The sequence below is a fragment of the Emiliania huxleyi genome, assembly GCF_000372725.1.
Source record: "Emiliania huxleyi CCMP1516 unplaced genomic scaffold EMIHUscaffold_51, whole genome shotgun sequence".
Lineage (NCBI taxonomy): Eukaryota > Haptophyta > Isochrysidales > Noelaerhabdaceae > Emiliania > Emiliania huxleyi.
Genome location: NW_005198167.1, coordinates 176,019 through 186,448, shown reverse-complemented (window position 1 = coordinate 186,448; position 10,430 = coordinate 176,019). Strand labels below are relative to the sequence as shown.

Genomic DNA, 10,430 nt, shown 5'->3' with positions numbered 1-10,430 from the left:
TCTCCCTCTCCCTCTCTTCTCTTCTCTCTCTTGGGCAGCCACTGCCATCCCCTCCGGACTTGTCCCTGACGACACGCCCGACGACCCACCAGGTAGCGGTATATCTACCCCCCCCCGTCCCTCACGCAAAAGCACAGCCCCGGCCCCAGATCGCACGCACGAACGGCCCGTCTCCTCACACACACACACACACACCCTCGCCGCGCCCCGCTCCCCGCCCCCGCAGGACCGGGGGTGATGCTGGACCACGCGAGCGGCGTCGTGATCGGCGGCACCGCCGTGGTCGGCAGCGACGTGTACATGCTGCACGGCGTCACCCTCGGCGCCACCGGCAAGCCGATGCACGGCGCGAAGCGCCACCCGACCATCGCCGACTCGGTGACGCTGGGTGCGGGCGCGACCGTGCTCGGCGACATTCTCGTCGGCAGCGGCGTCACCGTCGGCGCGAGCGCCGTGGTGACGCGCGCCGTCCCCGAGGGCAGCACGGTCGTCGGCGTCAACAAGGTGCTCGACGGCAGCCAGCGCCCGCCGAGCGAGGCGGGCGAGGAGGACGACTACACCTGGTTTTATGATATTTGAGAGACATCTTGCTTTCTTGGCGTGTCTGGGCGCCGGAACCGCCGCGGGATGTATTTTGTATTTAGCGATTAGCCGAGGGAAGCTACTGCGAGTCTGTGGTGAAAATTTATAATTTTCTCTCGTGTAATGTCTCTCGAAATCTCATTCTCAAGGCAGCAGCCTGGGGAGTGGGGTGTGGAGAGCAGCCCAGGCGGCGGCGTGCGTCGCCGCTGTGGGTTGGCGGCGGGCCGAGGGTGTCCGTCGGCGGTCGGTCCCTGTTGAGCGCTCTGGCTAGTTCCAATTCACTCTGACACACGCTAATCTTGAAAACGCGTCCAACGGAGCTCCGTGTTGCTCCCAGCGCCCTCCCCCGAGCTTCCTGCGGCCATGGCCGGTGCTACTAGTATGGGGGGCTACCTGGCTACCGCGAGAGCGACCCAACTCGTCGACATCGTCCGATGATGGTGCCTCAAAGTCAGCCTTCGGAGGCTATCGTGGGGTCGAGCCGGCAGTAGCCGCGACATGTGGTTCCACCACCCCTCGTAGGCTTTGCCTCTGCTCGCCACCGTTCCCATGCTGCCTAATGGGATGGAAAGGGAGGCTGGGCGAGCGTATAGAAGCGTGCTCGACCTCGTCGTGGCAACCTGCACGGCAGCGCTGGTAGGCGCGATGAGCGTCGTGCCACTTGACCCAAGACGGGTCGCAGGCGTCGTACCGAGCGCGTCGAGACCGTGTCCTGATGTGATCTGCACGGGTGAGTCACGTCGGCGTCAAAGGAGCGACGTGCGACCTGTCAGAGCTTGAATCTCCGATCTCAGCGGCGTCGAGTCATCTCCGGCGCGCGACAATTTTGTCCCTCCCCAGGACGCGCAGAGGCAGCTGCGACCCAGCGGAGTGGACGGTAACGCACCGCGCCATCCTGCTGTGTGCCCCCGTCCACTCGGCGGGGTCGCAGCTGCCTCTGGAAGGCACCGAGATGTACCTTTTTGCGCAAATGGTCAAATCAAGGTTTTGTAACGCGAGCTGTGCCACAGTGAAATGGAACTAGCCTCTCGCCACCACGCGAGACAGAGTGGGGTGGCGCGATGTCGGGCAGGAGCCCTCTATCTGAGCCCACAAGCTCCTCGGGCCGCTCGTCCTCCTCGCCCTTCTTTCGTCCTCCCGTCCCTCCCCTCCACCATGGCCTGCTCGGCACTTCTTTCTCCATCCGCCTCGCCCTGCCTTTTCGTATTGTGCCGTTCGCCCTCCATTCGGTGACCTCCATGGCTGTCCGCCTCCTTTTGGGTGGCGCTCTCGATACCGTTGCGTCAACCTCGACGTCGCTGTCGCCCTCTCCGTCCCCGCCGTCGCCCGTGCGTCGGTTCGCGTCATTGGTAGCGTTTCCGTTGCCCCCTCGTGCTCCGCCGTCGCCCTCTCTGCTCGGGCCGTTCGCGATTTCGCTCCTCCTGCGTGTCGCCCCTCCGTCTCCTCCCCTTTCTTCGTCGTCATCGTCGCTGTCGCGAAAGCCCTCCGGCCCCTCGATTCCCTCGTCTATCTCCTCCGCTGCGTCGTCCCAGTTTATATCCTCATCCTCTGTGCGCGTTGTCGTTCCCTCCCCTTCTCCATCGTTGTCGCCTCCGTCGACTGTGGCGCTGCCTCTTCCCTCGCCTCCGTCCTCCTCGTCTCGCTTGCCATCGTCCCGTGTCTCCTCGTCCTCGCCATCGCCTTGGCCGTTGTCTACCTGTTCATCGTGTCCCCTGCTGCTGGTGGCATCGCCGTTGGCTTCCTCTCTCCCCCTTTCCTCCCTGCCCCTCTCGCTGTCTGGTGTTAATGGACCCCCTTCCTCTCCCTCGCCACCGTCACCGTCACCATCCCCGTCGCTCCCGCCCTCCATCCCCGCCGCCCTTTGTCTCACACTCGTCTCTGCCATGTCCGCCGTCGCCGCCGTCCTGTCTGTTGCGCTCTATGCTCCGTGGTACAGTCGCTTATTGTTGCTCAGGATTAGCTCTCGCACCAGGACCAGCCTCTTGCTCGTTACTTTGGCTTGCCGATATGCATCCAAAGTTCCGCGCTAGCTCCTCCTTCGCCACGTCTATCTTTTTGCAGTATCTCGCAAAATGAATATGTGTCCTCAAAAATGCTAAATGGCATTTGATTTAGGAAAGATATTTTGACGGATGACCGAAATCACCCCGTTTTTGCCCATTTTCGGTCGTTCGTCAAAATATCTGAAGATCTGACCGGGGGATTCTCCCCGAACCTTGCTCAGCTGATCCAGCACGGGCCGTAGGCCAGCCCTGGGCAAAGAAACCAGTACCTCATCGGGCTTCCCTGAGCGTCACAGCTCGGTGATCGCGCCGGCCGGACACCACTGTAACGTCCGTTCCGGGCGTTTGAACGCGACCTTCGGGGGCAAAGGCATGGGATCTATGGCTCAGACTGGACTCCTCTTGGTCCCTTCTGATGCCCTAGGCCACACCTGGGCCTTACCTGGGGTTCTAAGGGCCGGCCAGGGTTTGCCTCCCTAAAGGGGCCCGGAGGACCTTAAGCACAAACTGAAATTCTTTTTCAAGTGCGCGCCAGTCCCGTGCCCAGTGTTGTGCGAGGGAGTTTTGTTGTAAAATTCTTTTTCAGCGAGGGAGTTTTGTTGTAAGATTCTTTTTCAAATTCGGCGGCCGAGGAAGAGAGGTACCCCACCGAGCTGTACCCCGCGGCATACACACATGTTGGCCGCTCTCGCCGTCGCCGCCCTGGCGGCGCCCGCGCCCTCCGACTTGCGTGAGTCAGCGATCAATCCGAAAGCGCGCGGGCCCATCTTTGCCCCGGCTCCGGCGCCGTGTGACGCCGGCTTTGTCCCGACGTGCGAGCAAGCGAAAGGCTTTGGCCTCTGCGACACCACCAACTCGGCCTGCGACACAACCTGCGTGGACGAAGTGAAGATGACCTGCCCTGTGACGTGCAGCCTCTCGGCGGAGGCGACTTCCGGGCACCTGGAACCGGACGCCACCCCCTCCGACTACAGCAAACACTTGCCGCCCGCCGCCACGGCGGCCATCTGCAGCACCTGCGCGGACCACCCCGACCTGCCCTGCTGCCACGACCATCCGCACGAGAGCGATGACCGCCGCCGCCTGCAGCCGGACATGTGCACCGAAGCAATGAGTGGCGGCTCGCCGCCCCCCCTGCCTTCCACCGCATCGCCGCCCCCTGCTCTGTGCGTGGACACGTGCACCTACTACGGGATGACTCTGCCCCACTCGTTGCACTTCGTGAACGACGGCACATGCGACGATGAGGTCTGCGACCCCGGGACGGACTGTACGGACTGCAGCGGCGGCAGCCGGCGACGTCTCGTCGCTTCTAGGGTACGATACTGAGGGAGGGTGTAGAGGATGTAGAGTGTAGAGCGCTGTGTGTCTCGCGCTGTAGAGCTGTAGAGCATAGTGAAATATATATTATACCAAAAGGAGGGCTACTCGACGCCCTCTACGCTGGGGTGCCGGCGCCCTACTGGGCGCCCCCCGCTCCCTTCCCCTCAGAGCCCCCCATCCCACTAGCATTCCCCCGCGGTCCCTCGCGGCCGCGTCGCGCGTGACGCCGCACCAATGGCGCGCTGTGCCTCGTCCGCGAGCGCCACCCAGAGCTGCACCGACAGTCGCTGCAGCGCAAACGGCATCCATTTTTGTTCGTACCCTCCTCCGGCTCCGTGTGTGTGTGTGTGTGTGTGTGTGTGTGTGTGTGTGTGTGTGTGTGTGTGTGTGTGTGTGTGTGTGTGTGTGTGTGATTCAGTTCACTGTGTGTGTGTGTGTGTGTGAAAGCGCCGTCGCAACTGCCATGTCGGCCAGGTTGTAGGCTGGTGCTCTCGCCCGCTGGCGGCGCGGACCGGTGCCGCGGCTCCGAGCCCTCCTGTGGGCCCGCGGCGGCTCGCCGTCGCGGTGCCGAACAATGGGATCGGTGCGGATTCATCCCGGCGTGCCGCCGGTGGCGCTTCTTCGCCGAAATTTTGATCAACCTCTTTGTCGACAAAGCTGTGCACGAGCTCCTGCTGCTCGACTGCGCGGCGGAACCGGCCCCTCGATGCTGAGATGTGAGGCGCCGGCACCGGGGCTACTCGAGTACAACGCGGGGCCATCTCCAGGCTGTCTCGGGCAACCTCAAAATTGGCGCCTCTCTCTGCTGGTGCTGGTGCTGGTGCTGGTGCTGCTGCTGGTGCAGATGCTGCTGCTGGGTGGCGCGGCTCTCCGACTCGAGTCGATGCGCGCGTCGCGGGCATCTGACGCGGCGGGCGGCGTTGCGGGCGGCAGCGATCGCGGCTCGACGGTGGAGGTGGAGGGTGGTGGCTGTGGTGGACCTTTGAGTTTATTTAATGGTCGAGTACGAGGACTGGGGGGTCAACCGGGAGGCAGGGGTTCGACCTGGTGGCGGGGGACCGTAGGCCATCGCGGGGAGCTGCGCGTCCGGAGGGCGAGCTGTGCTGATCCGGATGGTCTCACCCGGTGGGAGGGCGCTCCACTCTACCTTAAGCTCCTGAGGGGCGCGTGGTTGTAACCACGTAGTATGACTACAGCCCACCACAGACACCCTCCCTCTCCACACGTGTGCACACACCCTCACCCTCTCCCCTCTCCTCTCTCTCTCTCTCCTTTACGTGTGACGTATTCTACTGATTTTGTCTCAGTCACAGATACGTCAATCAGAATGCATGCTCGAATCTTCTACTACGTGCTCTCTACGAGCGCTGCGCTTACTCCGCCGCCGTCCTGGCAGCGGCCGCCCTGGCCCTCGATGCAGCCGCAGCAGCACGCGCCTCGCCGCTCGCGTCTGCAGCAGCCGCCGCCTCCTCGAGCGCCGTCTCGCTCCCTTCGAGCGCGGGCTCACTCCCTTCGAACGCCAAAACTGGCCCCGCGCAGCGCCGCCCAGGCCTCCTCCAGCGCCGCCTTGGCCTCTTGGCCGGAGCGCAGAGAGGGTGGCCCTGAGCTTACTAGATATCCTGACCAAGTTGCCACCAAGCGTTCCAACGCGCATGGGGCATATGGCTGAGAGATAAGTGATAACGACGCCAGTCGCCAGCCAAGAGCCATCCAGGACAAGGGTGTGGTGGCTCGCGCAGCGAGAGTGCAGTGCCAGTGGAGCCACCTGCGCTAGCGTGTGTCGGGGGGCGGCGAGAAGGCTGAGTCGAATTCGCGACAGCTTACGTGCGTGGCTGGCCACACACGCACTCTAGCGTAATCTGACCGGGCCGGGGGCACCACCACGCCCCAGATATGCTCACATCGACGCACCCACCCACACCCTCCTCTCACACCACCTCCGTCGCCGCCCCTGGCCCTGCCTCGCCGTCCTCCGCACAGATGGTGCCGGCCGCCGCGCCGCCCACCGTCCCCTCCGCCGCGCCGTCTGCGTCGGCGCTGTGCCGCGCCAGGTCGGGCGCGTTGCCGTCGGCGTCGAGCGCGTCCACATTCTCGCGGCCAAACAGCTTGGGCAGCGTCACGATGCGGAGCGGGACGAGGACGGCGATCAGGACGGGGAAGAGGCAGTTGGCGTATGGCACGAGCGTGACGCCGAAGATGCACGCGAGGATGAGCAGCTGGAGCGCCGTGTACCGCCTTACCACGCCGGAGGGCACGCCGTCGAGGAAGTCGAGGCCGCGTGCGGCGCGCCGCGCCGGGTCGGTGATGAAGAGGACGAGCCGCTGGTAGAACGAGTTGCCGCCGAATGAGGCGATGCCCATGTAGATGAAGAGGCCGTCGAGAGCGGCGATCGGGATGTAGCCGAGCACGGTGAGCGCGCAGAGGGTAAGCCCGATCAGCACTGCCTGCGCGAGCCCCGACACCCGCTGCTCGTGGCAGTGCGTGATCACCTCCACCTTGTCGTGCGCCGAGTGACCGGCCGGCCGCGTCCGCCACTCCTTCTCGCAGAGTGAGTCCGTGTGCAGCGGCGCCTAGGTAGCTGCACAAGCAGGCGTCCGACTGCTGTTCCCTGCGAGATGCCGAGTTGCGCGATCTCGAGCCATCTCGGGCCATCTGGGTCCATCTGGGGCCATCTGGGTCCATCTCGGGCCATCTGGGGCCATCTGGGGCCATCTGGGGCCATCTCGGGCCATCTGGGTCCATCTCGGGCCATCTCGGGCCATCTCGGGCCATCTCGGGCCATCTCGGGCCATCTCGGGCCATCTCGGGCCATCTCGCCTGCGGGATGAGGCCGTTGACGGGCGGGATGCCGAGGAGTCCCGTGACGAGCATCTGCACGCCAATCACGAAGAAGTCCCAGTGGTAAGCGGTGCCCTTCTTGAGGCCAAACTCGGGCGCCTAAGGAAAGGGAAGGCAAGCTCAACTTCTCCACACACACAAGGTGGTGGGGCAAGGGCCAGGCTAGCCCCTCGCGGTTACACGTCTAGACGACAGGAGCCGCACGGCAGTAAAAGTGCAGGGGCCCGGTGCGCGTGGTGAGCGGTGTGCGTGTGTGCGTGCGTGCGTGTGTGTGTGTGTGTGTGTGTGTGTGTGTGTGTGTGTGTGTGTGTGTGTGTGTGTGTGTGTGTGTGTGTGTGTGTGTGTGTGTGTCTGCTGTGTACCCGGGCGCCTGCTGCGCGTGCGCCCGTGGGCAAGGGGGGATCTTGGAGTTCGGGCTGCCTATCTACTCGGGCGCCTGCGCGAGGAGAGAGGAGACGTTGTGGTCGAAGAAGAAGAGGACGGTCAGGATGAGGGCGGGGGCGATGGCGAGGACGATCGCCCACGCAGGGCAGTCCGCGGGGTTGATCAGCCAGCCGCGGTCAGCGGACGGCTCCACCGCGTCGGGCACGTCGAGCGTGGCGATGGTGGAGGCGGTGATGTTGTCGCCGTGCGCGGCGGGCGTGAGGTCGTAGTTGGCGCCCATGTAGGGCACGAAGCAGAAGAAGAAGATGGAGGCGGTGGCGCCGTAGTCGGCGAGCAGCGTGCGCGCGGTGCGGTTGAGGATGGACCACGAGCGTGCGCTGGTGAGCAGCAGCGCCAGCCAGGTGGTGCCGAGCCTATAGGTTCAGGTCAGGTCAGGTCAGGCCAGGTCAGGTCAGGTCAGGTCAGGTCAGGTCAGGTCAGGTCAGGTCAGGTCAGGTCAGGTCAGGTCAGGTCAGGTCAGGTCAGGTCAGGTCAGGTCAGGTCAGGTCAGGTCAGGTCAGGTCAGGTCAGGTCAGGCAGACGTCTCCACACACACAAAGATAGTGGTGCGTGGGGCAAGGGCGAGACGTCTCCACACACACAAAGAGAGTGGTGCGTGGGGCAGGGCCCAGACGTCTCCACACACACCACACAAAGTGGCGGGGCAAGGGCCAGGCGTCTCCACACACCACACAAAGTGGCGGGGCAAGGGCCAGGCTGTCCCTCGCGTCTCCACGCCCGGGACACGGGCAGGAGCCCCATTGCAAGTGCAAGCACCGGCCCGGTGCAGTGTGATAGGTTGTGGTGAGGACGCCAGCCTCAGGGCGGGGGAGTAGCTACGGTGTGCGCCGTGTCTTCGAGAGCACCGCGTGAGTACGAGGGGTGCAACTGTAGGAGGAGTCTTACGGCGGAAGACACAGTGTCTTGTCAAGTGCTGGCTGGGAGACAGACGAACACGTATTCCGCTTCTAGGGCTCAAGCGGAGGTTCATATGGAGGCAGATGTGGGGGAGATCTTCCGCTTCTAGGTACCAGCCCGACCACCAGCGAGAGGAGGGCGGGCTGCGGATCGAGGTCGACAAAGTAGGTGATGAGGTTGCGGAGCCCGTTGTAGATATAGATGACGGCGATCAGCATGCCGAAGGTCTCGCACGAGTACCGCGTCACCAGCGTGATGAGCGAGCACGCGTTGGACGCCGCGAGGCCCATGTGCATCAGCGCCGCCCAGATCTGCACCCAGCAGTAGAAGGGGAGGAAGTCGATGCCGAGCGCGTCCGAGATGTTGAAGACAGCGATCGTGAAGATGGTGACCGGCCCCGTCACGCCGACGATCACGAGCGGCTGCCCGCCAAAGATGGCAAAGATGGAGCCGGTGACGGCGGTCGACAGAATAACCTCAACCGGACCGAGCTGTGCGCGGCCGTCGACGCGCGTCTGGTCGCCGAGCAGGGCGGAGAAGGTGATGCCGGGCGCAATACTCGTGAAGAACATAAACAAAGCCGACGATACGACCTTGCGCGTGTAGGCGTCCGTCCAGTCGCTCAGATAGTGCGGCCGCCGCCGATTGAGGTCGTTCCGCATCTCTGCGAAAGGGCGGCGCCAGTTGCAGGAGACGCGAAAGCGCTCGTCACCACCGCCGCCGCCCTCCTTTGGGGCCCCGCTGTCGTCGGGATTCGCCATGACGCGCTGGCACATGCAGCCCACCGCGAACCACGCGGAAAGGTGGATGCGGAGCCTGGGAAGGTGGTCGCACGCCGTCAGAAAGAATTTCTTTTGCGTGTACTCTCTCCTTCGACGAGCGGCACATACGAGCGTGGACCACGCGGGCGTGCTCGACGGGAGCGGGTCCCGGGTGTATCGCCTGACAGCCCGACCGTGGCAGCATTTGCGGACGCGGGCTTGCGCGTTCCGCGGTACGTGGTCGCCAGCCTTTGCAAGGTGGCAGGGTCGGTGGCGACGTCACAGTGACTGCTTTTACTCGAACGTGGGCGCACAAAGTCGAAGCTCCGCCGCTGCTTTTTGCTGCTGGAGGGGCGCACGCCGAGTGGCATGCGAATGGCGCTCTTCCGCATCGATGGGCTTGGGCTGAGGTGGGCGCCTATGGCGACGTGCGAGCGCTCACGGTGGTTTTACGGCGGTTCGGCGAGTCACGCCCACGTCCGCTGGCACGCTCTTGCACTTAGCTCTACGAAGACTCTACACACCATCACGCCTACGCAAGCCTCGGGCTAGTTCCATTTCGGACCGTCACAACCTGCGTTGCAGCCGAGATTTCAACCTTGGGACCAGGAACCCCCCCCACCCCCCTCCCCCGCCAGAAGCGGAGAGAGAGAGAGAGAGATTTTGTTGCCCAAGCGGTGTGGGTACCCACGATGCGCGGACGCCGCCTAATGCCGCAACTGTAGCAGCATCAGGTCCGCGATGTCTCAATCACGTCAACTCATGGCCAGTCGCTTCCCGATGTGCCCGCGACGGTTTCAGTGTCGCCGAAGGAACGACCGTTTTTATGCGGGGGTCAGTAACCACACCCCGGAAGAGTTGGAACCCAAGCCAAACCAAAGGCGCGAGATGGCGATGCGGCGGCCGAGACGCTCCGTACCTCCAATCCTCTTCCACCGTCGCCTATGCACGGCGCACTTCTCCATCACATGCGCCGTCGCCTGCCCCTCCGCTCTCCAGCACACCTCTTCCGCGCTGTGATTGTGGCGCTTCCAACCCGTGTCCCAGGACGCAAGATGCCCGTCGTCGGACTCAACGACCTCAAGGATGAGGGCACCGAGAAGGAGGACGCCGAGCGGCAGGCCTACTACGCCGGCGGCCAGGGCCGCGGCGGAGGCGGCTCGGGGCAGGAGGTGCTCGACCCACGCGATCTGATGAAGCGCGCGCGCGACGAGATGGGCGCGGAGACGGAGGGCGAGTGGCGCGCCAACCAGCCGAGCGGCGCGGTCGCCTTTGCCGGCGCGGGCCAGTCGCTCGACGGCGCCACCTCGGTGCTTGGCCACCGCGCACTGCCCGTGCGTTTGCGCCTCTCGCCTCTCGCCCGCCTCTCGCCCGCCTCTCGCCCGCCTCTCGCCCGCCTCTCGCCCGCCTCTCGCCCGCCGCCCTCCGCCCCGCCAAGCGCCTTCCTGGCCCCACCTTCGCAGACTGCCTGGCCCCCGCCTGGCCCTCCCACCCACTCCCTGCTGGCCGACCGCCCTCCCCCTACCGCCACGGTACCCGAACCCACCCTCCCCCTACCCCCCGGCACCCGAACCCACCCTCC

At 64.6% G+C, this 10,430-nt stretch overlaps 5 protein-coding genes across 5 annotated transcripts in view; 4 read left to right on the top strand and 1 right to left on the bottom strand.

The window, feature by feature from the left end:
* Positions 1–498, top strand: part of EMIHUDRAFT_56234 (hypothetical protein) — a gene marked incomplete at both ends in the record, with an annotated part of 1,493 nt that extends 995 nt beyond the window's left edge. Inside the window, one exon of the mRNA XM_005766435.1 lies at positions 150–498. Coding sequence (XP_005766492.1) covers positions 150–498 — 349 coding nt within the window. The remainder of the gene's footprint in view (positions 1–149) is intronic.
* A 1,322-nt stretch (positions 499–1,820) lies between these two features.
* EMIHUDRAFT_212016 (hypothetical protein) lies at positions 1,821–2,368 on the top strand (the record flags this gene model as incomplete). The annotated part of the gene is made up of 2 exons (XM_005766434.1): positions 1,821–1,953; positions 2,115–2,368. The coding sequence occupies 2 exons, from the start codon at positions 1,821–1,823 to the stop codon at positions 2,366–2,368; spliced, it is 387 nt and encodes a 128-aa protein (XP_005766491.1).
* An 892-nt stretch (positions 2,369–3,260) lies between these two features.
* EMIHUDRAFT_212014 (hypothetical protein) lies at positions 3,261–4,621 on the top strand (the record flags this gene model as incomplete). Its single annotated transcript, XM_005766433.1, has 2 exons — positions 3,261–3,682; positions 4,390–4,621. 2 exons carry the CDS (start codon positions 3,261–3,263, stop codon positions 4,619–4,621), a joined length of 654 nt encoding a protein of 217 aa, XP_005766490.1.
* Positions 4,622–5,189: 568 nt separating this feature from the next.
* On the bottom strand, positions 5,190–8,897 carry SLC4-2 (HCO3 transporter). The gene is made up of 4 exons (XM_005766544.1): positions 8,204–8,897; positions 7,179–7,542; positions 6,725–6,841; positions 5,190–6,477 (listed from the first exon to the last, which is right to left on the bottom strand). The coding sequence occupies exons 1-4, from the start codon at positions 8,861–8,863 to the stop codon at positions 5,837–5,839; spliced, it is 1,782 nt and encodes a 593-aa protein (XP_005766601.1). The 5' UTR covers positions 8,864–8,897; the 3' UTR covers positions 5,190–5,836.
* A 1,002-nt stretch (positions 8,898–9,899) lies between these two features.
* EMIHUDRAFT_416309 (hypothetical protein) overlaps positions 9,900–10,430 on the top strand; it is a 2,114-nt gene continuing 1,583 nt past the window's right edge. Inside the window, exon 1 of the mRNA XM_005766432.1 lies at positions 9,900–10,158. Within this exon, the coding sequence (XP_005766489.1) occupies positions 9,904–10,158 (255 nt within the window). The 5' untranslated portion in view covers positions 9,900–9,903. The remainder of the gene's footprint in view (positions 10,159–10,430) is intronic.